This window comes from Lithobates pipiens, unplaced genomic scaffold (assembly GCF_037356315.1).
Source record: "Lithobates pipiens isolate NorthernLeopardFrog02 unplaced genomic scaffold, aLitPip1_a1.2 Scaffold_22, whole genome shotgun sequence".
Classification (NCBI taxonomy): domain Eukaryota; kingdom Metazoa; phylum Chordata; class Amphibia; order Anura; family Ranidae; genus Lithobates; species Lithobates pipiens.
The window spans coordinates 81,148,033-81,174,817 of record NW_027507784.1 but is presented as its reverse complement, the minus strand read 5'-3'; the positions used below and the strand labels follow the sequence as shown (position 1 = coordinate 81,174,817).

Here is a 26,785-nt window from a genome sequence, read left to right as displayed (position 1 = left end):
TTGACTATTTTGGGACCATTGTCATTTATACAGAAATCAGTGCTATAAAAATGCACTGATTACTGTAATGTAAAAAAATGTTACTGGCAGGGAAGGGGTAAACACTAGGGGGCGATCAAGGGGTTAACTGTGTTCCCCCTCTGTGCTCTAACTGAAGGGGGAGGGGACAGGTTGCTGTTCATACTCTGCATGAACAAAGATCAGTCTCTTCTCCCCTCATAGAACTGGAAACTGTTTACACACACAGATCTTGGTTCTCGGTGTGTCACCAGTGATTGCGAGAGTCTGGCGGTGATCGTGACCGCTGGGCACTCGCATCAGCTCCAGGGGAGAGCAGCAGCCCTAGTGGCCACAGGGCAAAACAACATTATATAACGTCATTTCGCCCAGCCGTGTCATTCTGTGGCAGTAAGACTGCGGCTGCTGTTGGCAAGTGGTTAAAGGATGTATTTTTTCCCAAAAAATTGCGTTTGGAAAACCTCTGCGTAAATACCATGTGACATAAAAAATTGCAACAATAGCCATTTTATTCCCTAGGGCCTCTGCTAAAAAATGTATATACATTATGTATGTATATATATATATATATATATATGTTTGGGGGTTAAGTAATTTTCTAGCAAAAAATACCAATTTAAACGTGAAAACAAAAAGTGTCAGAAAAAGCCTGGTCTTCAAGTAGTGAATCTTTTAATGTGTTGTTTAATTTTTAGCTTGTTGGAGCTCTACTTTAAATTTACTTTTTTTTTTTTTATGCAAGCAGTGGAAGTAACATGAGGCGAAAAGGAAGTTCTGGACAGCCGTACTCCAGAATATAGCCTTTATTTGTAAAAAGTCCAACAGATACAAGCCACAGCAAAAAATGGGACAAACGAGCTGACGCGTTTCACACTTAACAGTGATTTGTTGCGCTGTGGCTTGTATCTGTTGGACTTTTTACAAATAAAGGCTATATTCCGGAGTGCGGCTGTCCGGAACTTCCTTTTCGCCTCATGTTGCTATATGCTTAGCCGGCACCTGGTGTTCCAGTTCCGAGGAGAGTTCTATATCCACATTTCCACCTGGAGAGGTGATCCCCTTCCCTTCCCCAAGCAGTGGAAGTACCCGAATTTGACTTGGTATTGGCCTCTTGCAATCCCTGAACAGCAGAGCTCTGATTGGGAGAGGGAGAAGCAGCATAAGAAATCAGCTTTGTGCCAACATGGGACTTGCTGATAGGAAAAGAGAGCAGAGTGACGAGCTCATCAGTCTGCTGATTCTCCTTTCACTGTCCAGTCACAGTGTGGTGGACGAAACCTGAAGGTGCTGCTCATCTGCTGCAGAGAAAACCAGGCGCTCCTACCATTCCAGACAGGGCTGTGCGGCAGAGTTTTGCAAATATCAGGACTGGATGGACAGAAATACAAAGAGAAACTTGGTGCAGAGATAAAGAGTCCAGAAGGAATCCTGTAAAATGGGGTAGAAACTTTATTACAATACAACATTAAAATGGGAAATTCTGAAATTTCAGAAATTAGAAAAAAACAAAAAAAAAAACACAACAATAGTGCAAAGTCTGCCGTATCTCCATCAACGCTCTCCTAGCACAGTTTGGATGGGGTCAGCGTGCAGATCAGCACTCCCCTCTCTCACAGGGTAACCCGATAGGAGTCGGGACCCCCAGCCTGCCCCTGAACACCCCATACTGGACACAATCCTGCTGTGACTCAGTAATCCTGGAAGGAACACTCCTCTATAGTGCGGTGCACATCAGTCCAGGGTCTCATGGATAACCGGATTGAAGTGTATGTGATATTCGGCCTCCCAGGGAACTCGCAGCCACTCTGCTATCTCCTTGGGAAGATCCGGGTTCTCCGTCCACAAAAGCCAAGAACTTTCCTTCTGCTGCGTCTGCAAACAGAAAACAAAGAACGTCATTGGATGGTCACAAAGACAGATCGCAAAGAGCTGCTCTAAAAAGGATAATTGACAATTTTTATTAGGTTTTAGTATTTTCAATACAAAAAAAGTGTAAAAAACACAGCTGTGGGAGGAAAGAAAGAGACGTGGCAATAACAAAACTCCGGAGAGGGCATAGGCAGCCTTCATATATCAGGATTGACACAAAGGAAATAACCCCCTATGATTTCAAGTAAAAAAATTTTTTTTTTTTTGCTAGAAAATTACTTAGAACCCCCAAGCATTTATATTTATATATATATATATATATATATATATATATATATATATATATATACATATACATACATATACACACATACACACATATATATATATATATATATATATATATACACATACATACATATACATATACATATACACACACTTTTTACTTGAGACACTGGAGAATAAAATGGTGGTTGTTGCAATATTTTATGTCACACTGTATTTGCACAGCAGTCGTTCAAATGCATTTTTTTTTTGGGGGGGGGGGGGGGGGAATACACTTTAACGAATTAAAAAAAAAAATAAAAAATAACTAACTAGTTAGCCTAAGTTTTTTTTTGTATAAATGTGGAAGATTTTGCGCCGTGAGAATTGTGATCTTTTTATTATAAGCAAAAAAATCGTGATTCTCACTTTGACCATGGATAACCCTCCACCTTCAGGATTCTGGCATCAGATAATTGTCGGGGGGTTTTGTGGTTTCCATTGACAGGCTACTAGACATCTAGCCGCTGTTAATATATGTAGAAAAAAAGAAAGGAAGGCGTGTGGTCTGATGCATGAATAATAGTAAAGAGTTTATTCCAATAAACAAATGAGTTAATACAGGGGTGGATACTACGTATTCAAAATAGTAATACTATATAACGACTATGTTGTCACTAGATGGACTGACATAAAATAATACCCATACAAAGGGTTAAAATTAGATGACTACGTGGCCAACGTGTTTCGAGGGTTTTCCTCTTCATCAGAGCCTTGGTCTGCGTGTTATAACAGAGAGACAACTGGATGGGTGGTATAACTCTAGTTGAGTTGGTGCAACCATATGAGAGAAATATCCTTCACTTTTGGGATTTATCCTTCCACATCACAGTGTTTTATATTAAACAGACACCAAATAGACATAGGTAGAAAATTGCAGACGATAATACAAATATTAGAATCGTAATATATATTTCTATGGAGAACAGTATAAGATCTACATTGGGTTGTTTTAGACAAAGTCCACTTACTGTGTGATGTAATACCCATAGGTCTTCCTGGCCAATAAAAACAAACTACAGACAACTGTATTTGAGTTTATTCCCCCAGACTCGCCTCTAACCCCTTCTGCATTATTTTCATACTGCCTCATCATGAAAGTTTATACGGAGTCAGCTGTGTTGATAAGTGATATTTTGTTTCTCCTGCCTGCATTAATATCAGTGACTTTGCGTCACCACCACTTCATGTAGACAGTCAGGATCACATGGTTTCCAACACCATCATTTCCAGTATCACTGCTCAACTCTCCCACACGCCCATTCTCATTCATCAAGAATTCTTTAAATAGTGCTAAATAGTCACAAAACAAAAGCTGCAATCACCCACATCCCTAAAATTGGATAAATAAAGCAACACATTTCCTCTAAATGAGACTTTGAAAGGGCAGTGAGCAACTATGAGGTCACAAGGGAGTAAAAAAATATAAAGTTTTAATGGATCAAGGTTAAAATAGGCGATTACATGTACACTATATAAAATGTATACTGGAGGCAGATACAAATATATGCAATTTGATAAAAACAGTTGACGACCACCATTGATCTGTTGAAAAAATGATGAAGACAACTGACATGCCCAACGCATTTTGAGTCTAAGCCCTTGTACACATGGTCGGAGATTGCGACAACCAAATCCGTCGGATTTTGTCCGAAACTGTTGCATACACACGGTCGGACAAAGTTGTCGGAAAATCCGACGTGATGACGTTATTTCGTTACGACTACGTTCAGGCTAGTAGCCAATAGCTTTGGTCTAGGAATTTGATCTGAGCATGCGTGGCACTTTGGCCGATCGGAATTCTCTACACATGATCGGAGTATGTCCGATCGAACCAGTTGGTCGGAAAATATTTCCAACAAGTTGGAAAATTGGGTCCGACGGAATCAGTCCGATGCATACCACACACAGTCGGATTATCCGACAACACGGTCCGATAGGACACATTCCGACGGATTCTCCTACCGTGTGTACAAGGGCTTAGTGTTAAAGTCAGATTTGCTGACTTTGCTTACTTTGACTGCATCCAGAGAATAGCCATTCACAGATGATCGGAGTATGTCTGAGCATTTTGTCTGAAAATTTTACCAACAAGTTGGAAAACTTGGTCCGTCGGATATTCCGACGGAAACAGTCCGATGGAGACCACACACAGTCGGAATATCCAACAAAACGGTCCGATCGGACACATTCCATCGGAATCTCCGACTGTGTGTACAAGGGCTAAGATATTGGTTCTCTTCTTCAGGGGTAGGATGTTACAACGGGACGTGAATACGTCTATAATTGGTAGAGGAGAATGTGTAAAGGGTATATATGCATGGCAACATCATGTTAACAAGCATAGAACTTACATTTCACAATTGTATGTATACTAACCATATACATTGCATATATATTCAGAATATCTTGCATCCGATTTAAAAACGCTAACAACAAACTACGGCCAGAAGTCCACCCAAATTGCAGTCCACAAAGATAGGGCTGCAACTCAAGGCGCATCAATGCCCAAAAGGGGGGGTCACCCTCTAGTTTTCCCTTAGTATGCATTGAAGTGACATTAATCGCTGTAGGGACAAGGGAGAAAGGCAAATAGTCCAATACATAAGCCAAATTAATGGAGAAATCTACCCAACGTTAGGCTGTATCTAGATTTCCATATATGTACATACAGATCTGGCTTCTATTCAAACAACCTTTTGTTTGTGCTATACCCCTATAGGGGATACCTAAGATCTTTATAGGAGGTGATTTGACTTTTCAACTCCTATCTTTTCAAAGAAAACAAATGGAGAGGCGCCTCTGGGTGCAATAGTTTTATACAACAAGTTTAATAAGCATCAAGATGTGCACTCGCATGTAAACGTAGGTAAACATGCATGGTATGTAAGTCTCGAGTGACGTTTTCCCCAAAAACGTCTATTCAGTCCATCTATCCAGGCTTTTAATCCATATGCTTCCGTATGATGGTAACGCCGGTTTCGGAAGACGGCCTCAGAACGAGGCTTGGAGCACAGGATACAGGTGGCTCAAGGGGATGTTGTCATCGGTAATGGACGCGTTTCGTGAGCATGCGCACTTGGATCTTCTCTCAAATCACACTCCTTTCTCAGCAGTATAACCTCCTATCTTTTGTATATACCCCCTTTCTATTTCATTTTAGGTTCTCTGCTCCCTGGCAATATCTAGGAACTTTCCTGGATTTTGTTTCTAACCTGGAATGGGTTCCTAATAGTTTCCAGTATCCATGTGAATGGCTGGGCAGGTATATATTCCATGTTTTACTCCATGTGTGCTTTTATACATACAGATATATACATATATATCTGTATGTACTGTACATATATGGAAATCTAGATACAGCCTAACGTTGGGTAGATTTCTCCATTCATTTGGCTTATGTATTGGACTATTTGCCTTTCTCTCTTGTCCCCACAGCGATTACCATCACTTCAATACATACCGAGGGAAAACTAGAGGGTTCCCCCAGGACGCCCTTTGTGAGTGACCCCCCTTTTGGGCATTGATGCGCCTTAAGTTGCAGCCCTATCTTTGTGGACTGGAATTTGGGTGGACTTCTGGCCGTAGTTTGTTCTTAGCGTTTTTAAATCGGATGCAAGATATTCTGAATGTTTATGTAATGTATATGGTTAGTAAACATACAATTGTGAAATGTAAGTTCTATGCTTGTTAACATGATGTTGTCATGCATATATACCTTTTACACGTCCTGCTCTACTAATTATAGACGTATTCACGTCCTTTTGTAATCTCCTACCCCTGAAGAAGAGAACCAATATCTTAGACTCGAAACGCGTTGGTTATCTCTGTTCTCTTCGTAATTTTTTCAACAGATGAATGGTGGTTGTCAACTGTTATCAAATTTGGGTGTATACACATGTGTATGTACACACACATACATATATATATATATACACATTGACAAACACTTTTTTTTTTACACTCTGGATTGGTTTTTATACTGTTCTCCATTATATATATATATATATATATATATATATATATATATATATATATATATATATATATATATATATATATATATATATATATATACACACATACACACACATACACACACACACATATAATCCTGATTTTTTTTAAAATATATATTACAATTCTAATATTTATATTATCGTCTGCAATTCTGTACATATGTCTATTTAATATAGAACACTGCGATGTGGAAGAATAAATCCCAAAAGTAAAGAATAGTTCACTCATATGGTTACACCAACTCAACTAGAGTTATACCACCCATCCAGTTGTCTCTCTATTATAACATGCAGACCAAGGCTCTGATGAAAAGGAAAACCTTCGAAACACGTTAGCCAAGTATACATCTCATTTTAACCCTTGTATAGGTATTATTTTATGTCCATCCATCTAGTGACAACATTGTCGTTAGATAGTACTATTTTAATTTATAAATACGTAGTATCCAGCCCTGTATTAACTCATGTTTGTTGGAATTGAAACTCTTTACTATGATTCATGCATCAGACCACCCGCCTTTCTTTCTTTTTTCTACATAGCATTTCGGACTTCTCCTAGTCGGCCTAGGCAGCGGGGTATGCATGATCACTTCACTACCAGGAAATACTACCATTTGTACTAAGGCACTCCGTACTAGCGCAGGAGAATCTCTTTTCTACTTATACCTTCATCGTTAATATATGTGTGGACAATTTTTTGGCTAAACTGAGTAATTTAGCAGGGGGAAGACCCAGTTAAAAAAAAAAAAAAAATTTAAAAAAGGGAGAGAGAGGGATATCCACCTCAAACAGCCAGTGGAGCAGTCCCTGGCCCGAAGCCAGTAAGACTGGAGAGATGGACAATTCCAGTAGATGTGGAATAACATGCCCCGGTCCTGGAGACATCCGGCATCCGAGGCCGATGTATACATAGCGTGTAGGCAAGACTGTGTCTGGTACCAGTAGGAGAGCCCCTTGTATGCGTTCTCTTTATAGGAGCGTGCACATAGCGCTCTTGGCCACCCAAGACCAAGACCATATAGCGGCCCATTGTTCAAGGGATAATTCCTCTCCGAGATGTGCCTCCCATTTGCACATTTGTATCTATGTTTCCCCTGAAAGACCATATCCTAGGACAGTAATGGCTCACCTTGGCACTCCAGATGTTTTGGAACTACATTTCCCATGATGCTCACCTACACTGCAGAGTGCATGAGCATCATGGGAAATGTAGTTCCAAAACATCTGGGGTTCCAAGGTTCACCATCACTGTCCTAGGAGTTTAAGAGTTTATACATGTCTGAAGTCAGTCCTTTCTGTGTGGGGCCTGATTAAGCATTCGAATGGGGATGGCTTAGCGAATTGGAGGGTTGGGGTGATGGTAAGTGCGAATTTGGAGGTAGCCAAAGAAGGTGCTACGGGGGGAGCTCATGCTTTGTTCTGAGTTTGTCCAAAGGTAATAGGACCCTAGACATTGGATTCACCAAGTGTCCATAGTGAAAGAGCTTCCTCTGCAACCATGGAGATATCATCTGGGAGGTTAAGCTGTTGGGTAGTTTAGGGTTGTAGAGGAGGCCGTAACTAAGGAGGCCGTAGGGCCTGGGGAGCCGAGGTATGGGTATGTTCCCGGAGTTTATGTGCCAATAAAGTGTGGTCTTTGTTGCCTTTATCATAGTATAGCCGACGTAGTCTCTGTAGGGCTAAAGTCTAAATTCTAAGTCCCATAGCTGTGCTGTCTGCGGTCTCGGTAGCCTGGTATTTTTCTATACATTGTCCGCGTATCGCTGTCTTGTGTGCCTCCCGGACAGTTCCCACAGAAATCTCTGGGGCATTATTCTCTACAAAGTAAAAGTTTTAATTTTTTTTTTCTTACTGCGTCCTGCTTGCGAGATCCTTCAAGAGGAAGTCATTAAGCCGCCAGTGGCCCCGTTTGACCTTGGAAGGCTCTAGCTTGAGTCTCAGAAGGATCGGAGCGTGCTCTGACCAGGATGTCTACTTTAAAGAGGGTTGTAGGTAAATCCGAGCACAGAAAGGAAGTACAGATAGGCTTGAAAGAGAACTGCTGCTCCTACAAATACACTATCACCTGAATAGAGTATACTTGAATTAATTGGGAGAGAATGTAGGTGGGGCGCTATTCTGTAGGTAAGTTTAGGCCTGTTATAGTGATGCTTCTGTGTTGCACCCTCTGCAGGGTGCAAACGATAGCAAGAAAGAAAAAAGAAAGGATTGACAAAAATTGAATATATACTGGCTAAATGGGCCGATAATCAGTATGTACACCCTCCACAAGGTGTAATACCTTATAATTTTGTGCCGTTATTCAGATGTGTTATAGCCTCTGCTAATTGCAACAAAGCAGGGCAGAAGTGTTCGGAAGGGTGATTGATCATTTCACTTGATGGAGTAAGTTAAGGTGATGGAAGCCAAGATAAGAGAATGCAGCACCTATGATATGCTAATTGTGCTACACCCCCTGCACAAAAGGCAGTGCCCCCCGATAGTAAAACCCCACGGTTTGCTGGCGATATCAAAACGGGAAGCGTAAACCAACCTTGATATCAACTAGTGTTAATGTTGTACCCTCAGACAATTTGGGGTACACCGTGAAAATAAAAAAATTATCCCAATAGTGCTATCAACTATGGCTCTTTCAGAATAAAAAAAAAAAAGATATAAAGTGAAATAAAATGCTAAAGTGAACTGAATATATGCTGGTTCAAAAAAATATATAAAATTAAAAATTGTTATTTCATGTGTTACACCCTCTGGCAGGTGCTCTCACATTATTGATGTTTGCAGCTGAAAAAATATATTTGACCCAGAGGAGTTAAATACTTGTGATGTAGTGATTAGCATAAATACCATTAAAGTAAATAAATTCCGTGTGACAATAACTCAATATAAAACAATGTGAAAATATAGAAAAAAAAGTGACCAGTGCCAACTTCTCCCTACACGTTTCGCCAGACGTCAACAGGAGCACCCCCGTTGGCCCTCTGAATGACGAAACGCGTAGGGAAGTCACGAACGTCTTTGCGTCACTTCCAGTCAGCCAAGATGAGGATTGTGACGGCATGCATCTTTTTTTTCCCTCCCATGCATTGTGTAGCTGAACTGCCCAAGACACGGGATGCTGCACCTCTTCCTCCCATGCATGCTGTAGCTGAACTGCCCAAGACATTGGACATTTCGTCAGGGCACTCGCAAGTTTGCCGTTTGATGTATGGGCATGCAAATCACATAACAGAGCATCAATACTCCCACCCATTACGCACACACACGTGGCTAGACTGCTTTTTCACAAACACCCCCTCCCTGCGGGTACTTGCTAAAGTAGACATCATGAATTAATTGGGAGAGAATGTAGGTGTGGCGCTGTTCTGATTGAAAGGTAAGTTTAGGCCTGTTTATAGTGATGCTTCTGTGTTGCACCCTCTGCAGGGTGCAAACGATAGAAAGAAAAAAGAAAGAAAGGTTTACAAAAATGTAATATATACTGGCTAAATGTGCCGATAATCAGTGGAGCCTTAATCTGAACTCTGAGAATTAGACAAAATCTACCTGCTGAACCCGTGGCAATGAAAGACGGGGTCTCCCAGACAGGCAGGGCTATGCCATGTGGCAGAGCTGTATAAATATCAGGATAGAGTGGACAGGAAAAAATCCTCTGCCAGGTAAAATAACACTTATCACTTTCAGTCCTGTTACAATAATCATCAGGAACACAAAAGTTCATATCAAGTGTGCTGCAATGCAAGTATCATGCGGATAGGAGGAGAAAGCAGAGAGATGAGCTCATCAGTGGGCGGGTAGGAGACTTGTAAGAGAAAGTGAAACTGCAGCAGATAAAAAAGGCCAGGTATCCACACTTTCCAGACAGGACTGTGCTATGGGGCAGAGCTGGATAAATCTCAGGAGAGGGTGGACAAAAAAAAAATTCTTTGGCAGGTAATACAGCTCCCCTATGTGTATTTAATGGTTCGGCTTCAATGCAGACAATGAACATTTAGGTATGGGTCCGCTTAAATTAGCAGCTGTGCGATTTTAGAAATACAGCTCTATTCAGGTGTCGGGTTCCTGCTAATGTTTTCCACTGCCAGGAATGTGTTAGTTCAACATCCAAGACTTCCCACTAACCCTGTGCTAATCACCAATCACAACATCCTTCATCCCCCTGAATCCTCTACTCCAGCTTATCTCTACATCCAAATTTCTCAGACTGGTCACTCAGACAGAGACTTGCCCTGGAATTTAAAGCTGTGGAAAATCTGTCTTCACAGCTTTCTGAATGTCAAAATATTCTCCATGTGTTTTTTATGTCTACAGATAAGATGAGGCATTGCTGAATTACTCAGAAATAAAAACTTCTATCATACACCACGATCGGTAACCAGCAGAAATCCAATACGCAGAACCTAAAGTAATTGTAAACACTTTTTTTTTTTTTTTTTTTTTTAATAAAAACTTGTCCTACTTACCTGCTCTGTCAAATGGTTTTGCATAGAGCAGCCCTGATCCTCCTCTTCTGGGGTCCCCTGTCAATGCTCCTGGCTTCTCGAAGTGCCCACCATAGCGAGTTGCTTGCTATGGGGGCACTCGTGCGGGTTCACTTCCATGCTAGCACTGTGTCCATACACACACACAAATACATAAGGTTAAAGGGGGGGGGGGCACACAGCAGCAGGAATGGGTGCAATTACTGGAACCAATCCCCCCTTGGGCCCTCCCTGTGTTTCAGTTTGAGAACGAAAGGAAGCCTCTGCATAGAGAGGAAAAGATTGAGGAAATTGTGTCCTCAATCTCTTTCTCTGTCTCAAAAAGTGAGATGTTGGGTGTCCATTTAGACAACTGATATTTCACCAACCCTCACAGGGCTGTTAAAAAGCTAAAATTGTAAAAAAAAAAAAATATATTATATATATATATATATATATATATAGGGGCGGGGCTTGAGTGACATCACTATATTCATGCGGACCAGGAAGTAACTGTGCTGAAGGTATGCCAGAGGTAGATCAGTGCTGTATCGAGATGCTTTATTCTTTTGTGCACAGTTCTGTTTGTAGAGCACAAGACACAGGGAGAAGTGTTTACTTATGAAGATCTTGAGAAAAACAATTTACTGTATATCCAAAAGAGTCCATCTATGTGGGGTGATACACTGAAAGGGGACATAGTGTTTTATTGAACGTTGGATATCGTCAATGACATATTGTATATGTGGATATACTTGTTTATAGGAATTGGCACTTTGACCAGCGCTGCCCATTTTTTTTGTACAAGAGTGTGAGCACATGTTATAATTATTATAAATATTTAGGTGGAGGTAAGGACATAGCGGTACAAGGGTTTAATCTGGGTGTTGGGTTGTGTCCCCATTAGAAAGATTCCCCTATTTGTCCTGTTTACCATTATCACGAAGAGTGAAAATTCAAAATTTTGGGTTGTCTCAGGAATTGAGGGGAAATCCTCCAATGGGGACCTCAATTCTGATGACAAAAGGGGAACTCCCCCACTCTGAAGCAGCCATTCTCAGCTGGGGTTGCATGGAATCCTAGGGTTCCTCCAAAGGTTGTTAGAGGTTCCCTGAGCTGTGGCCAATTGACCTCCCATTTGATTGTGCCTGCATAGTTCCAAGGCCATCGCCATTAAGTAACTTCAGCGGCAGGACACCAACAATCTTTTTTACCCAGAGTCAGAGCCTTCTGACTACAATGTAAGGGGGCATTATTTCCACTAACCCCCAAGGAAATGGTTTCAGCAGGGGTCCCCAAGACCTGAAAATTATCTCAAGGGTACCTCTAAGGCAGGGGTCTTCAAACTTTCCATACAATGGGCCAGTTTACGGTCCTTCGGGACTATAGGAGGGCTGGACTGTGGCCAGTGGGGTGTGTCCCAGGCCGGCATCAATAAGAGTAAACAATGTCCCAGGTGTGGCATTCAGTAGCATCGTGCCTGTGGTCAGTAGGGGGAGGCATAGTGCCCCATTGTTGGCGTCAGGGGGAGGCATAGTGCCCCATCGTTGGTGTCGGGCGTATCAGGCGTCATATCATTGGGATGTCTCTTCTGGGTCCCCAATGATGCCCTACCAATGCTGGCATCCAGCTGCTTATGTACCAGGGATATCCTAGGAGTAGGGATGAGCTTCGTGTTCGAGTCGAACAAGACTGCTGATGCTGAGTGCCAGCCTACAGCTAACCTACGCTGCATGGCCTCCCTGATCCTGCAAAGCCTGCGGAAGGATCCTCGTATTCTTCGGATCAAGGAGAGGGACCATTACTGGCTGGCCACTCTCCTTGATCCACGGTACAAGGGTAAGGTTGCCGACCTTATCTTGCCATCGCAGAGGGAGCAGAGGATGAGACATCTCCGGGAGGCCTTGCAGAAAGGTCTGTGCAACGCGTTCCCAGAGACTGGGAGGTTACAAACTCCTGGTCCTGGACAACGTGTTGCTGAGGCATCGGTCAGAAGGAGCGGTGGAGAAGGTGGCCGTCTGACTGATGCTTTCAGACAATTTTTTAGTCCGCAGCCCCAAGGTATGATCGGTTCCAGCACCCATCGCCAGCGTCTGATTTACATGGTGCAGGAATACCTAGGGGCAAGGTCAGATTTGGACACCTTTCCCACCGAAAATCCTCTGGCTTACTGGGTCTTGAGGATGGATCACTGGCCAGAGCTTGCACAGTATGCAATTGAGCTACTGGCCTGTCCTGCATCCAGCATTCTTTCGGAACGCACCTTCAGTGCTGCTGGTGGCTTTGTTACCGATCACAGGGTGCGCCTGTCCACCGAATCAGTTGATCGACTGACCTTCATCAAGATGAATCAGTCTTGGATCACCCACAGCTACCAAGCACCTGAAGCTGATGTAACCGAATATTTTTTTTTTTAAATACCACATCCCTTCAAGACTGCCTATGCTGATGCTGAGTGACTGTCCTGTTATGTTGACTGTCTATCCTCTTCCTCCTCCGCTGATATGTTGGAAGAACATTTCTGGTTCTGGTTGATGCCATCAGCCCAATTTTTCTGCCCCTGTTTAACAGGGGCGTTTAAGTACAATTTTTGATGCAATGCTTTGCAGCAGGGCTAATTCCTGCAATCAAACAAGAGTATATGGGAGAGGTTGCAGTGTGGTGGCACCAGCAGCAGTGCCTAAGGCCCAATTTTTCTGCCCCTGTTTAACAGGGGCGTTTAATTACAATTTTTGATGCAATGCTTTACAGCAGGGCTAATTCCTGCATTAAAACTAGAGTATATGGCAGAGGTTGCAGTGTCGTGGCACCAGCACCAGTGCCTAAGGCCCAATTTTTCTGCCCCTGTTTAACAGGGACATGTAATTACAATTCTTGATATAATATTTCACAGGAGGGCCCCTTCCTGTGCCCACCCAGAGTAACGGTGAGGACTTATAGTGTTGTGGCACCAGCACCACAACCACCAAAGGTCAATTTTTCTACCACTGTTCAACAATGGCATGTAATTACAATTCTTGATATAATCGTTCACAGCAGGACGCTCCAGCGCCCACCAAGAGTCACTTTCAGGGCTTACAATGTTGTGGCAAAACCAACACCTTGTTCCGCCATTTCTGCAGAGCATATAGGGCAGGCCCCTACTTTCAAACATCCAATTTACAAACATCTCCTACTTGCAAACGGAAGGAGACAACAGCAAGTGAGATGAAAAAAGATGGACGAGAAAAATTATACAGGGGTGATAACCCTTCCCTATGTTTTCCAAAAAGCTTAAAAATAGTTTTTTTGACTGGAGCTACACTTTAAAAATGTACCAGTTGAAAATGACAAACAGATTCAACTTAACACAACAAACCTACACAGTCCCTGTCTTGTTTGCACCACCTGTATACTGCTGTTCTGAGTATATAGGGCCTGGGGGCCACACGCATTTCCTTTTTTTAATATGGGTACGGGGTTCCCCTTAATATGCGTACAAGACCCAAATAGGCTGGTAATGGGCAGGGAGGGCTACCCATGCCATTTTTATCAATGATTTTCAACCATATTGCAGGAACCAGATATAACATTAAAACCGCAAGCAGTTTTAAATGGTGTTATTTCCGTTTAATGTCATTTTGTGCAGAGACTGTTTTAAACACGGGAAACACGTGGCACTTCACAGGCATACTACAGACACCCCCCAGGCACCATATTTAAAGGAATATTTCACTTTTTTTTTTCACTTTAATCGTCATTAAAATCAGTGCTCCCGCCAAAACGGCCGTTTTTAAAAACATTTTAGGCATTGACCCATGTCCCCTGGGGCAGGAGCCAGGTCCCCAAACCCTTTTTAGGACAGTATCTTGCATATTAGCCGTTAAAATTAGCACTTTTCATTTCGAACGTTCGAGTCCCATAGACTTCAATGGGGTTCTAACGTTCGTTCGAATTTGGGGTCCATTCGAAAGTTCTGGTGCGAACCGAACCGGGGGGTGTTCGGCTCATCCCTACCTAGGAGGCTGTTCAAGCAAGTATACATCATTCTCACCTAGGCAAGAATGGAGGCATGTGCAAGGGGGGCCAACTGGAGTATTTATAAAAAAAATAAAAAACAGAAGGAGGCGAGGTTGCAAGTCTATCTTGGGAGTGAAGTCCCCTTTAAACACTCCGGACACCAGACCCCTCAGCTAGCTGTAAATTCTGTCAGCATATCATACAGCGATGCTCATTCCAATCCACTTCTTATCAAATGCCTCGCACATGGAAACCACGGTCTAATGGCATAAATTAGGCAAACAATTTACCAATGTGACAAAAAGTCATCACCCCCCTGAGGACTTGTAAATCAAAGTGTTCAATCCACAAAGCTCATTATTAATAATTTATTTAAAGTGCAAAAACAGGCAAGCAGCGGAAAGGTAAAGTGCATAATCCTCCATAAAAAATTACAACCTTTCAAGACGCTAATCAGGCGTGGAGTACGAAGAACGTGGCGATTTAATACGGAGGATTACGCACTTTAACTTTCTGCTGCTTGCCCGCTTTGTACCTTAATAAAAAGCTTTGTAACTTTTGTCAGCTTGCTCAGGAATATCCTAGAGAGCATGCCGGATTACATCAAGACCCTCTGGATTACAGTTAACCTTTATTATAAAATACAGTTGCATTACTTGGAAATACTGGGGCTAGGCCGTTGTGTTCACCCAGCCGCTGTGCCCCAACTGACATCAATGAGACTGTCTGCATGGGGATTGCACAGAAAAAACTGTTCATCCCTGTGTGGGTAAACACAAGCTCCCATGGGCATACACTTTAGTACGCCCCGTATGAACGGGGACTATGACCCAAAGTGAAAATGCCAAAATCGCCCATCATCACATGAGTTTTCAACTATGTCCGCAGTATAAATTGCTGGCCCTGCCCTTTTTGGTCACCCCCCACTGCTTAACCACTTCAATACCAGACACTCCCCCTTCCTGCCCAGGCCAATTTTCAGCCTTCAGTGCTGTCACTTTTTAAATGACAATTGCGTGGTCATGCTACACTGTACCCAAACAAAATTTCCTTTTTGTGGTATTTGATCACCTGTTTCCATTATAACATTTAAACAAGTGAGTTTTCTCCTTCACTGATGGGCGCTGATAAGGCTGCACTGATGGGCATTGATAGGCGCCACTGATGGGCACATATGGGTGGCACCAATGAACACTGATGGGTGGCACTCATATGCATCACTGATTGGCATCTGTCTGGGCACTGACTGGTGGTCCAGGGTGGCATATCTGGTGGCCATCCCTGGTGGTCCCATGTGGGCATCCTCAGGGGGTGGGGTGATCCCCGATCAGGAGAGCTCCCGATCAGCTCTCCTCTATTCGCGTATGTCAGACGCGAGTGAGGAAAAGCAGATAAACGGTGATTGGACCCAGCTGATCGTGTGATAAAGAGCCTCCATCAGATATCGGTGTTGCAGTGTGTCAGACTGATCACATTGGAGATATATAATAAATTTTGCATTTTTTCACGAATTCATGGACTTTTTTTTAATATTTATTCACCATTTTCTGTGGATTAATTTTGTGCATTTTGTTTGCAGTATCACATCTTATACTATAATCTTATGCATCTTTTCTGCATTTTCTACATCTATATTATTACATACAAGAGATTTTATTTTTATTTTTCACAAGCTATATCTCTATATCACTATTTAATCTATTTAAATAAGCACACCTACCTCTATTTTTTTCTCATCTTTCTATCCCACTTAGGTGGGAGTAATCAGTAGGGGCAGCAGTTCTTTATATATATGTATTTGATTTCACACATTTATTTAAATTTTTTTTTTTTTTGCAGGTACTTAATAAATCTTCCACTGTGTGGAATCAAACAATTATCATTCAGACTGGCATGCCGCACCACCGATCACTGCATTTCCCCACAGCTACGCGCCAGTTTTTATCCTGAAAGACGTCATATGATAACTGAACCACCGCCGGCCGTCATTCTGCTATAGGCCAGGCAGGAAGTGTTAAGGACCCAAGGCAGTTGCCTTTTCTGCCTACCCCTCAGCCTGGCCCTGTTCCCTAAATCTGAATGCTTGTTTAAGAGAGAAGTATGGGTTTGGGTTTTTTTCCTTCATCATACTTGCCTAGGTGGATGCAGCATGGGTCTGATGCTGCATCTGTCCCCCGGCGCCTCTAACACTGAGAACCGATCGATCAAACACCGCCAATGGCTCGATTCTCACAGCTCCCCGAACAGAGAGCTGCTGACTGTCAATCAGCAGTTCTCTGCTCTCTCCTCGCTCACTGGGGCGCTGAGCTGTGGAGGGGCGGGGAGCTGCCATCTCAGCCTCTCGGTGGCTTGCTGAGAGCCTGAGATAGGTATCAGACCAGGCACCTGGCGGATCCAGACTCCCATTGTCGGGATGAGGCGGTGTCTGGACTGAATTCAGTGACGTCAGCAGAGAGCGGACTTCAACAAACAGGTCACAGGAGTGCAAAACGAATTGCACGCCTGTGACCCTTAGGAGAAGCCCAGACTAACGAGGTCAGGCTGAACTTCTCCTTTAATGATCATTCACAATGAAAGGGTTTCTGTAGATGCAGTCTTTAAAATAAGTGTCTCTGATGTTCCATTGTAACATTGTCAAGATGGAAATGGTTGCCAACTAAAGTTTTTGGCCATTATCTACAACCTGTTCGTCAAATCTCTTGTAATGTGTAAGGCCATATACAAGGATGGAATTAAACAATTGTCTCAGGGGACATGTCCCCTCCTGCCTTACCCTTCATAGATGAAAGTTTGTTCAGGAAGAGACAGCCTTCCCACTGATGATGCACAATGGAGTACCCCAAATCTTCCAAGGATACATGCCACAAGTGTCCCAGGAGCGGCAGGTACATCATCCTTGCCTAGGTGAAAACCCCAGAAGTACAAGGAGGGTTCCCCAAAAAAACATAATTAAATGAAAAATGGTAAGAGAAGGGGGCGGGGGGGATTAAGAGTGGAATGCAGGGAAGGGATGAGAAGATGAAGGTCTGCTTTAAGAACTGAAAGGACCTTCTCCACAACTGCTACCATAAGGCTTGAAGAGAAAAGATAGTTTTGTAACAAAAGTGGCTCTAAAGCCAAAAGTTTTTTTACCCTTATGCATTCTCTGTAAAAAAAATAAAAAAAATAAAGCCTCACTACTGGTCCTACCCATCCCCCTCCCTAATCACTTACCTGACACCTGTCACCGCTGCAGCACCACTCCTCTCACATTCTGCCTTCTTAGGAGAAACTCAGGGCAGCAAAGCCAGATGCTCCTGCTGCTGTCAGCCAAACTCCTGCTAGGATGGAGTGGGGGCATGTTTTACTGGTGCCTTGCGTGTCTATGGACGCACAAAGCCCGACATGGGAGCACATGTGCATGGATACCTCTTGAGCCCTTTGCTTGCTAAAGAGGTGCCCAGAGGAGGCAGAAGCTGAGAGCCCTCGTGGGGAGCTCCAGAAGAAAAGGTAAGGGACCTTTCTGTACAATATTGTACAGACCAGGTAAGTATAACATCTTCTATTTAAAGTGGTTGTAAACCCTTACAACACACTTTGACCTACAGGTAAGCCTAGATTAAGGCTTACCTGTAGGTCCAAGAAATATCTCCTAAACCTACACGGTTTAGGAGATATTTGCCGAAAGACAAGCACCGCTGTCTACGGCGCATGCACCGTAGAGAGCGGCGCGCAGGCGCACTGAGAACGGCACCCGTCAACGGTGATATGCCGCGCGTGGCGGCTCCCGTGCGCATGCGCGGGAATTACATCATCACGGCTTCGCCGTATGACAGCGGCGGAGCAGCGAGGCCCACCAAGAAGATGGATGCGCCGGACTACAAGGGACAGCGGTGACATAGTAGTCCATTATGCGTTACCTTTGCAGGGAATGAAAGAGGAAGTAAACCCATCAGGGTTTACTTCCTCTTTAATGGACCAAAAAAAAAAAACATTCAGCATTTAGTACTACTTTAACAGTACCGTTCGCTTGAAAACAATTGAACTGGACTTTTGGTCATCTAAAAGGCATATTAATAAAGCAAACGTAACTTTCACTGCTGGTGAATTATGGTCCTTTCACACGGGGCTGTCCGTTTTCACAGACTCCGCTTGCTCAGCAGGGATTGATCCACTCATCCTCGCTGAGCAGGCGGGTGACAGGTCCGTCTCTGCTCACTGTGCAGAGACGAGACCTATCAGAGCCCCACTCTCCTCTACGGGGAGATTGAAAACGGATGGGTAGATCCATTTTCATCCATTCTATTGACGGATGGAAAAATGGGGTTTCCAGCCATCTGGATTTAGCAGAGAAAATCGGATGTCAGTGGATATGTCACCACTGACATCTGTCTCTCCATAGAGGTACATGGAGGAGCGTTTGTTCAGGTCCACCTGAAAAAATGACAGGCGGACCTCAATGGTCCACATGTGTGAAAGAGCCCTTACTCATTCTCATTTAAAAACACATGCACCTGGAAGATTTGCTTGCACTGAATGTTTAGGGAACGTCAGATGGACTACTTTAGACATTACATGTATGTGTGTGTGTGCGTGTGTACGTACGTACGTACACACACACACACACACACACACAACTGTCTATATTTTTATACCATAACAAAGACAGATGCCAGTGCTAAGGTAATCGTACCTTTGTGCATTACTGATAAAGGATCTTTGTGCATACTGATGATATTTTTTTTTTTAACAGAGATGTTCCGCTTATTAAGTTTAATGGCTACAGAAGCTCCTCATGGCTCAAAATAATTGGGAATTCTTCACTCCTCCTCCACCTTATAACAGCACTTGTAATCAAGCACAGTTCTCCTCCGCTCTGTTGTGCTGCCCTTATCTCCCCTTAATGAGGAGCTGAGCTGTGAGCTGCACTTATCAGTAGGGAGGTGACCCTCTCCACTAACCTATAACTGGAGGTCCAGCTGTGAAGATAAAATATATATAATCGACTAGATAAAGACTCTTATGTTATTCAGAGAGGAGCTGAGGATCAGAAGGAGGACAGAAAGCAGAGAGGGAGGGAAAGTGACAGAGAACATAGAAAAGGAGAGCAGGAGTGCATACAAGAGTCTGGAGTGCTAAAAGTCCTTTAAATCTGGACTCTGGCCTTCCTATCACTCTTGCTCTCTTGTAGAGGTTCCTCTCCTGAACTGAAATTCCTTAAAGTGGAGGTCCGCCAAAAAAAAATTAAAAAATTAAAAGCCAGCAGCTACACATACTGCAGCTGCTGGCTTTTAACAATAGGACACATACCTGTCCTGGAGTCCCGCGATGTCAGCACCGCAGCTGATGTTTCCACCAGCTGTCGGGTGCTGCTGCTGCCGCCATTGCGGGTAAGGGTACCCAGCAGTGTAGCCCCCGACGGCTTCACGCCGGGAACCCTATTGCACATGCTCGAGGCCCCACTACTTTCTCCTATTCGCCCGTCGACAGGGAGAGGAGGAGGGAGCCCCACGGTGGAATCACAAGCCGCAGCCCGGACTCCCAGAACTGGGAACAGGATACCCGCCTGTCCCTCCTCCCCCCGAAAGGTGTCAATTGTGGCACCGGAGGGAGAGATGAGAAAAATGAGCAGAGGTTCCACTTTTGGGTGGAACTCTGCTTTAAGCCTGGTACACACTAGGAGTCTTTTTCTGTGCAACCTAGCAAGCTGAACGAGAAAAAACAAAAAACAAAACAGTTGGCTCCGGTCAGAGCCACTGTACTAACAATCCGATGTTAGTACAGCGATTTCCCCTGCTGAGCTATTGTGTTCTGACAGGGGGGCGGCCTCCCCGACAGAACACTGCAATCAGCACTCTTAGCCATTGGCTGAAAGCGTTGATCGGGAGCCGGTTGGCTGCTGGTTTCCCAGCATGCTCGGCTGGCTTCTGTCGGACAGACTGCCATACACAAAAGCCAAACATAGCATGGCATTTGGCCCGTGTGTATGGGGCTTTACTCGGAGCTCCTCACAAGGTCAGCAGCAACACCTACCATAATTTCAGCACAGGTTTCCTTTAGAACTATGTGATAGAATGAGGACATACGAATGTTTTTTTTGTTTTCAGGAGCAAATGCTGAGCTCTCCAGATCTCAATTAGTGTCTGTAGGCCCCATACCTCATTATAAAGCTTGATCCGTAGATGCAGTGTTGCGGAGCTGTACAGGTGCACAGAGCTGATGCTGCTAATAGGCTGCTTCTCCTTAACCTGCACTTTGTCCGCAGGCTCCTGACCGCTGTCTTCTCCAGCAGGCGAAGGACTGTGAAGCCATTGATGGGTCTCCTCCAGGATGTACATATGAGTATGGGTGAGCAGCAAAGTGACTGCTGTGGCATTAGCAGCGCCTTGGGCCAGTGCTGCAGGGGATGCCGTGTTCTGCGGAACTACGGTGTCATTCGCACACAAATTTTCTGGTTTATCAGCTGAAACATCTGAAAGAGAGAGCGCAGCTGGTTAGATATAAAAGATGATTTCATAGTGCGAAAAGCAATGTGCAAAGTGTTAACAATGCAATATTTTTTACTGTTATGTTCCTAACTAATGAACAGGGAAATCTGATTGGTTCAAACTGGGCAGTGCAGTATGCATATCACCATTGTGTCTTGTGCATCAGCACAAAATAAGGAAAACAAAATAAGCTACCATGAATAGGATCTATTACAAAAATGACCAATTTTTTAAAATTATGTTAAATTTAGCATCTAAAAGCTACGTCTCTGTGGTGTGAACTCCAGGTGCGCTTTATCTGTGTTGCAGTCAGGGGCAGACTGACCATTGGGCCACTCGGGCACTGCCCGAGGGCCCTGAGCCACTAGGGGGCACCATCAGGGTTGCCAGCCTCAATAAAACCAGGGACAGTATGTAAAAATCTGTGGGTTTTTTTTTTTACATCTGTCTCAGAACTGTCCCTTACCGACATCCTTTTGGTCTAAAAATCCTGAGATTATAGCTGCCCCACCTCTCCAGTACCTTCTCAGTCAATATAAATATGTCTGTTTATACTGCGTGTACCTGTATGTGTATACTGTGTGATTGTATACTGTGTGGCCCCATAATCTCGGATTGCCTGGGGGCCCCATAATATCGGATTGCCTGGGGGCCCCATGAGTTGTCAGTCCACCCCTGGTTGCAGTGCATCTTCCTGATGCCACTATCCCCAGATATGTGGGACGCCATATTCTTGCTTAAAGAAGAATTTCTGTTTTTTTGTTTTTTTTTACTGTAGCTGCTGACTTTTAAAAACCAGTGCCTGGGGTCCAGCGCTGTCGTCCCTCAACTGGTTCTTCTTACTATAAATACTCACGCTATGTTGTGAATGTGAAAAACGTGTGATAAAGGACCTACAGCTGCTGTCCACAAGGTGCTAAAACCCCAAAAACAAATCAATACAGTGCTTACAGTTGTGATATATTAGTGATAAACAGCAATAAAAAAATAATATCAATATGTAACACAGGGGGTTATTTACTAAAGGCAAATCCACTTTGCACTACTAGTGCAAAGTGCACTTGAAATTGCACTGAAAGTGCACTTGGAAGTAAAGTCGCTGTAGATCCAAGGGGGACATGCAAGGAAAATAAAAAACAGCATTTTAGCTTGCACATGATTGGATAATAAAATCAACAGAGCTTCCCCTCATTTGAGATCTACCCCTCAGATTTACAGCGACTGCACTTCCAGTGCAATTTCAAGTGCACTTTTACTTGTAGTGCAAAGTGGATTTGCCTTACGTAAATAGCCCCAACAGTCACTTGCAATGAGCCAATGTGCTCCAAATAAGTAGAAAGTGCTTCATGTGAAATTGTTGTGCCATGTACCACCCTCCCATCTTGTGTCCCCACTCAACCAGAAACAATGGACCCTCAGCTTTGCAGTCTGGGGGGTCAAACACGCTGTGACCTGGTGTTGGTACAGTGGAACTCTAGGACTCCTCAGCAGGATCTCCAAACAGAGGGTCTTAGGGGTGACCAAAAAGCCCACCGGGCTCAATAAGAAATAGAGACTGATAGTGAAGTACTGTTAAAAATCAGGATTTATTGCACAATCATAAGTATTATTCATGAGATTGATGGCAATAACAGGCGTAGGACAGAACAAGCTCATCCAGGTTCGCCATGGATCACTGTGCGTTCCGTGGAGGGCAGAAGTGGTGCCAGTGGTTAGAAAACCGGAAATGTGTCAACATGTTTCGCCCCTCCTCCAGGGCGTCATCAAGGATGATGCCCTGAAAGAGGGGCAAAACACGTTGATGCATTTACAGTTTTGTAATCACTGACACCACATCCGCCCTCCATGAAATGCGCAGCAAACCCAGATGAGCTCATTCTCTGTCCTCTGCCTGTTATTACCAGCAATCTCATGAGTAATACTTATGATTGCGCAATAAATCTGATTTCTATTTAGCCTGGTGGACTTTTTGGTAACCCTTAAGACCCTCTGTTTGATGATATGGCTGAGTAGTCCTAGAGTTCCACCCTACCAACAGAAGATCACAGCGTGTTTGACCCCCCAGACTGCAAAGCTGAGGGTCCATTGTTTCTGGTGAGTGGGGACACAAGATGGGAGGGTGGTACATGGCACAACAATTTCACACAAAGCACTTTCTACTTATTTGGAGCACCTTAGAAAGTTGCAAGGACTGTTACAAATGAATACTTTTTTGTTGTTATTTATCACTATAATATCACAACTGTAAGCGCTGTATTAATTATTGTTTGACAGTTCTGCTTACTGCTGTGGGTTCCTAGTACCGCAATTTTGGATACGAGAGTCAGCTGTGGCTTCCTAAAGAACCACAGTCGGCTATTGCACATGCACGAGCTTGCGTAGCTCTTTAAGAATGGTCCTGCAACCTCCTGGGATATGTGATGCATCCCTGGAGACTTTGAGATGGAAGAGGGGGCAAGGAATACCATCCTCACCTAGGCGAGAACTGTGGACGTGGAAGCGTGTACTGACAAGGATTGAAACTCAAACTCACAGTACCTTTTTGGCCGATTATCAAGCTATGTTGGCAGCCGACACTTGAATCGGTTGCTAGGATCACGTGTTCATGCCAAATCTAGGAACCATGGTGCTCCATGACCCTTCTCCCCACCCTCCTCCTTAGTGCTACCCATCCCCCCACTCAACCCTAGATTTTTTTTTTCCTCTTCCCTTTTACTTTATCTCTGCATATATCCCATCTTCTTGGATCGTTTAGAATTCCTCTCCTGCAAGAGGAAGATACAATGCATCATTCTCTTCATTCAGAAGAGGAAGCAAACCCAGGGGCGGGGCTCACAGCGACTGATCACCTGATCATTGTGATAGCCAATCAGAGGCCATCACAGCGATCAGTTGACCCAGAAACCGACAGTCCCGTATACCTGGTTTCTGCGCTGGATGGCACGCCCCCAACACAAAGGGAGGTATGCATATCTGCGCCCCCGCAGGAAAAAAATCCCACTTCTGTGAAGCCGCATATATGTGTGCAGTTGGCGTTAAGGGGTTAATTTTACACTTTACACTCGGCTTTAAACTAAAAATTGTTTTAAAGAGGGAAACGAGTTTTAACAGCCAAAGCTTATTATTACAAAACAGAAAGCTTTATTTGTAGAAGTGACCATGAAGATGTTATGGATGGAACCTCACAGGTGTAGAGACCTTGAATGATAAAATTCTTACCTTGCATAAAATACGCCAGAACATAGCGATATTCACCCGGGCTGTGGTCGCCTTCTTCAAGGTTATCATGTAGGAGATGCCTGCAGCAGAGACAAGATACGAGGAAAGGGCTGTAAGGCAGGTGCAATTCAGATAACAAATAGAGGGGACAATACAAGGAGCCAACTCCGCTATCACACCAATCCACAGTTAAAGGCCAACTATAGTCCTATTCATTAACCACTTGCTTACTGGGCACTTAAACCCCCCTCAGTCCCAGACCAATTTTCAGCTTTCAGCGCTGATGCACTTTGAATGACAATTGCGCGGGCATACAACACTGTACCCAAATTAAATTTTTATAATTTTTTTCCCACAAATAGAGCTTTCTTTTGGTGGTATTTAGTTACAGCTTGGAGTTTATTTTTTGCTAAACAAACAAAAAAAGATGCAAAAAAAAAAAAAATCATGTTTTAATAGTTTGTTCTAAAATTTTGCAAACGGGTCATTTTTCTCCTTCATTGAAGTGCGCTGATTAGGCGGCACTGATGGGCTGCATTGGTGGGCACTGATGGGCTGCATTGGTGGGCACTGATGGGCTGCATTGGTGGGCACTGATGGGCTGCACTGGTGGGCACTGATAGGCATAGTTAAGGCGGCACTAATAGGCACAGATAAGGCGGCACCGATGGGCACAGATAAGGCGGCACAGATAAGATGGCCACGGATGGGTGGCACGGATGGGTGGCACTGCTGGGCACTGATGGGCGGCACTGGGGTGCAGCACCTTTGAGGCAGATTGTGGGCACTGTGGGTGGCACTGCTGGGTGGCACTGTGGGCACTGCTGGGTGGCACTGACGGGGGGCACCAACTTTTATTAAATTGGCACTGCAGGGGCAGGTGGGCACTGGCAGGGGGCAGGTGAGCGCTTACATTACTGGCCGTGATCGGGACTGATGTCCCGATCACGGCCGCCGGTGATCAGCTTTTTTTTTTCTCCTCCCGCTGTCAGCGCGAGGAGGAATAATAGCCGATTACCGGCTCCGTTCTATCACATGATCAGCTGTCATTGGCTGACAGCTGATCAGGTGATAAGGGGTCGGGATTGACCCCTTGCACGGATCGGTGATCAGGCGAGTCTCATGGACTCGCCGATCACAGAGCGCGCCGCGCGCGCCCCTCAGGGGGCGCGCAGGCCGCTCGTACACGGGACGACGTCAATAGACGTAGTCCCGGAAATGTAGGTCCGCGCTAATGCCGTCATTTGGCAATAGCGCGGTACCGAAGTGGTTAAAAGGGGTTGTAAAGATTCGTGTTTTTTCACCTTATCCTATGCATTAAGGTGAAAAAGCACCTGGCATTGACCGGCCCACCCAGCACCCCCGTTTTACTTACCTGACCTATCGAACTTGACTCATGGGGACGCGCTGCCTTTCTGCTCGGGGTTCTCGGCTGTTGATTGGATGGACTGATAGCAGTGCAGCCATTGGCTCCTGCTGCTGTCAATCAAATCCAATGATGCAAGCGGCGGGTGCCGAGCCCTGCATTCGGCCTCAATATATTCTCCACTGTATTATATATAGTACAATGACTGCACTATATATTCTCCACTGTATTATATATAGTACAATGACTGAACTATATACTCTGAAATGTATTATATATACTATACTGACTGCACTGTACACTATCTGCCTAATCTCTTTTCATTCACTATATATGGCCGCCCTTGTAAGCAGCAGCCTTATATAGTGTGGGCGTGGACTTAAGCCCCTGAGCCCTGATTGGCCAAAGGCACCCTGCCTTTGGCCAATCATGGCTCTCGCAGCACAGGTCATATGCATGCTTCAGCCAATCAGCAACCGTCAATGCATTGCAATCTCACAGTGCATTATGGGGCGCTCCGTGGTGGGTGAGCTTGCTGTGAGCCCCCCCACATATGTTCATTTGTTCTACGAACAAACAGCTGATGTTCCAGCCCATCCCTACTGGTGAGGCGCAATATAGCATTTTTTTTTTGTTTTTTGGGCTAGGATATCCTTCAAAAAATACGTGTGGTTGTCTATAGACAATAGAAGTTTAGAAAATATAAAAAGTTTACTTACCAAAGATGATGACCCGGTGTGACTTCCTCCTCGACGCTGTAGTCCAGAGCGTTGCGATAACGTGGGGGAAGCTCACACATAGAATCTGCAATTCAGAAACCAATTCATATTTCTGGTGTTTAGAAGGAATGTTTAGTCATTTGTGTGTGTATTTTAGACATGCATATAAAAAGAGATCTAGTTGATAACCTTGTCAATGTGGTAGTATTTACTGAAAACTGGAGAGTGCAAAATCTGGTGCAGCTCTGCATAGAAACCAATCAGCTTCCAGCTTTTATTGTCAAAGCTTAACTGAACAAGCTGAAGTTAGAAGCTGATTGGCTAC

At 44.1% G+C, this 26,785-nt stretch overlaps 1 protein-coding gene across 6 annotated transcripts in view; it reads right to left on the bottom strand.

The window, feature by feature from the left end:
- Nucleotides 1–1,449: 1,449 nt before the first annotated feature.
- STK11IP (serine/threonine kinase 11 interacting protein) overlaps nucleotides 1,450–26,785 on the bottom strand; it is an 84,471-nt gene continuing 59,135 nt past the window's right edge. For all 6 annotated transcript variants that reach the window (XM_077447783.1, XM_077447785.1, XM_077447786.1 and 3 more), the window contains exons 22-25: nucleotides 26,461–26,545; nucleotides 24,376–24,455; nucleotides 20,827–21,140; nucleotides 1,450–1,890 (exon numbers count right to left, since the gene is read on the bottom strand). In XM_077447783.1, the coding sequence (XP_077303909.1) occupies nucleotides 1,750–1,890; nucleotides 20,827–21,140; nucleotides 24,376–24,455; nucleotides 26,461–26,545 (620 nt within the window). In that variant the 3' untranslated portion in view covers nucleotides 1,450–1,749. The remainder of the gene's footprint in view (nucleotides 1,891–20,826; nucleotides 21,141–24,375; nucleotides 24,456–26,460; nucleotides 26,546–26,785) is intronic.